Source organism: Micromys minutus, assembly GCF_963924665.1.
Source record: "Micromys minutus genome assembly, chromosome: 1".
Classification (NCBI taxonomy): domain Eukaryota; kingdom Metazoa; phylum Chordata; class Mammalia; order Rodentia; family Muridae; genus Micromys; species Micromys minutus.
In genome coordinates, this window is record NC_137969.1 from 68,694,518 (window position 1) to 68,697,034 (window position 2,517).

At 39.8% G+C, this 2,517-nt stretch overlaps 1 protein-coding gene across 1 annotated transcript; it reads right to left on the minus strand.

Annotated features, from left to right (window-relative positions):
* Positions 1-1,134: 1,134 nt before the first annotated feature.
* LOC308428006 (olfactory receptor 6N2) lies at positions 1,135-2,067 on the minus strand (the record flags this gene model as incomplete). The annotated part of the gene is made up of 1 exon (XM_080926311.1): positions 1,135-2,067. One exon carries the CDS (start codon positions 2,065-2,067, stop codon positions 1,135-1,137), a length of 933 nt encoding a protein of 310 aa, XP_080782437.1.
* Between the last annotated feature and the right edge of the window lie 450 nt (positions 2,068-2,517).

Here is a 2,517-nt window from a genome sequence, read left to right on the forward strand (position 1 = left end):
TGAGACAATTATTCCTTTTTTATTAGATATTTTCTTTACTTACATTTCAAAGGTTATCCCCTTTCCCAGTTTCCCCTCTGGAATCCTCCTATCCCACCTCCCCACCTCTATGACAGTGTTCCCCCACCCACCCACTCCCTCCATCTTCCCACCTTGGTATTTCTCTATACTAGGCTATTGAGCCTTCACAGGGCCAAGGACCTCTCTCATTGATGCCTGAAGATCATCCTCTAGTACATATGTTTCTGGGTCTCTCCTTGGGGTCCCTCCACATGTCCTTGTTGGTTGCTGATTTAGTCTCTGAAAGCTTTGAGGGCTCTGGTTAGTTGGTATTGCTGTTCTTCATGTAATGTTGAAAACCTATTCAGCTGTTTCAGTCCATTTTCTAACTCCTACTTAGGAACCTTCTTCTCAGTCTAATGGATGGTTGAGGGCATCTGACTCACAGGAGGAAATATAGAGACAAAGTTTGGAGGAAAGGCCATCCAGAGACTGCAAAACCTGGGAATTTGTCCCACATAGAGTCACCAAACCCTAATAATATTGTGGATGCCATGAAGTGCATGCTCACAGGTACCTGATATAGCTGTCTCTTGAGAGGCTCGGCCAGAGCCTAGGAAATACATAAACATTATTAAGAAGTAGAATGGTCATGTGTGTTAATACGTAATGAACAAAGGGAAAAACAGGTCTGATTGATTCAGCATGATTAATATCTTTGGCAAAATGATTCTTGAGAGGTCTAAGAAAAAACCACAGGGAGAATGAATTGAAAGTGAACAAAAGGGAAGAAAAGATAAGTATTGGGCCATGTATTTTAAAAAGGAAAGAAGAAAAATAATGTCAGAATCATGTGAAAAGGGAGTTTACATGTCTAAAACCGTAAAATAAGATACTGAATTTTTTAATGCTGAGAACACTGGTTAAAGAAAAATATGAAAAACATGGATACAGAAAACACAAAGAAACAAACCAATAAGTCATTTCTTAAGAGAGAAGAAATGGAACTCAGAGCCTGTGTAACAAAGGAGAAATATTGATTAGGACCAGGTCAAATATACACAAAGCATTCAAGAAATAAAACTGAGGTAAGGAAAGGACATTTGTTCAAAGTCAACAATGAGTTGAACTAGCTTACTCCATCTTCTTAAAGAAGGTCCTCTTGATGGCCTGAATGAGTTCCTTGTTTCGAAGACTATAAATAATGGGATTGGCCAAAGGTGTTAACACAGAATAGACAACAGCTAGTGTTCGGTCAAGAGTCAAAGAGTAGCTTTTCTTTAGTCGAACATACATGAAGATGATGCTTCCAAAAAAGATGAGCACAACAATGAGGTGTGAGGCACATGTGGAGAAAGCCTTTCTTCTCCCTGCTGCTGTTTTTATCTTCAGCACAGCACCAATGATTCTCCCATAAGAGGCCATGATGAAAAGGAAAGTGATAAGGATGATGAAGGCATTGACAGCAAAATCCACTAGAACATTAGTGGATGTGTCCTTGCAGGCCAGACTCAAAAGAGGTGGGAAATCACAGAAAATGTGTGGGATTTCATTGTAGTTACAGAAGGGGAGCTGGGAGACAAGGATGATCTCAGAAATAGGACACAGGAACCCACAAGTCCAGCAGCCAGCAGCCATTTTTACACAGAGCGCTGTGGTCATAATTGAAGGGTAGTGGAGGGGTCGGCAGATAGCCAGGTATCTGTCATAGGCCATGGCTGTAAGAAGGTAGCATTCAGAGGCCCCAAGGGAGTGAAAAAAATATGTCTGAAGGAGGCATCCTGCAAAAGAAATGGTTTTCTTCTCACTGAGAAGATTAGCTAGCATCTTAGGGATAGTGGTGGCTGTATACCATAACTCCAAGAAAGAGAGAGCACTGACAAAGTGGTACATGGGTTTGTGCAGGGCTGCATCCAGACGGATGACTAGGAAGATGAGCATATTACCACCAATGGTGAACAGGTATGCTAACAGCAGCAAGACAAAAAGCCAGCCTCGGATATGTTCCACATTGGGGAAGCCGAGGAGTACAAACTCAGTCAGGCTTGAAAAGTTGTGTTGGTCCATGAAAGGCTGGTGAGGACAAGGAAGGTTGAAGAATCAAATTAGAGGCATTACCAATCTATGTCAGAGCCCTGTTCATTATTGTTCATCATAAATCAAAAGGCAGCAATTTGTTAGTCATTAATTCTAATGCTATTATTACAATTATAAATAACAGCTAGCTCTGGTTCTAAATACATAAACTGGGAATGGAACCTATTGTACATATTTTATACAATGAGAACGAACAAGGTTGGAAAGATTTGGACAGCTTTCATAGCATTAAAATTTAATTTCTCTGTTCCATATTGCTTATCTCTAAGTTAAATAGTCTTCCCAAAACATTTTTTAGGTCACACGTAGACTTTCTCTCAGCCAGTCTAAAATAATGAGTTAATATATATATTATTAGTATAAAAAGGCTTTTTTTTTCTTGATGTCCACCTCAAATCTATAGATATTGACTGAAAAATA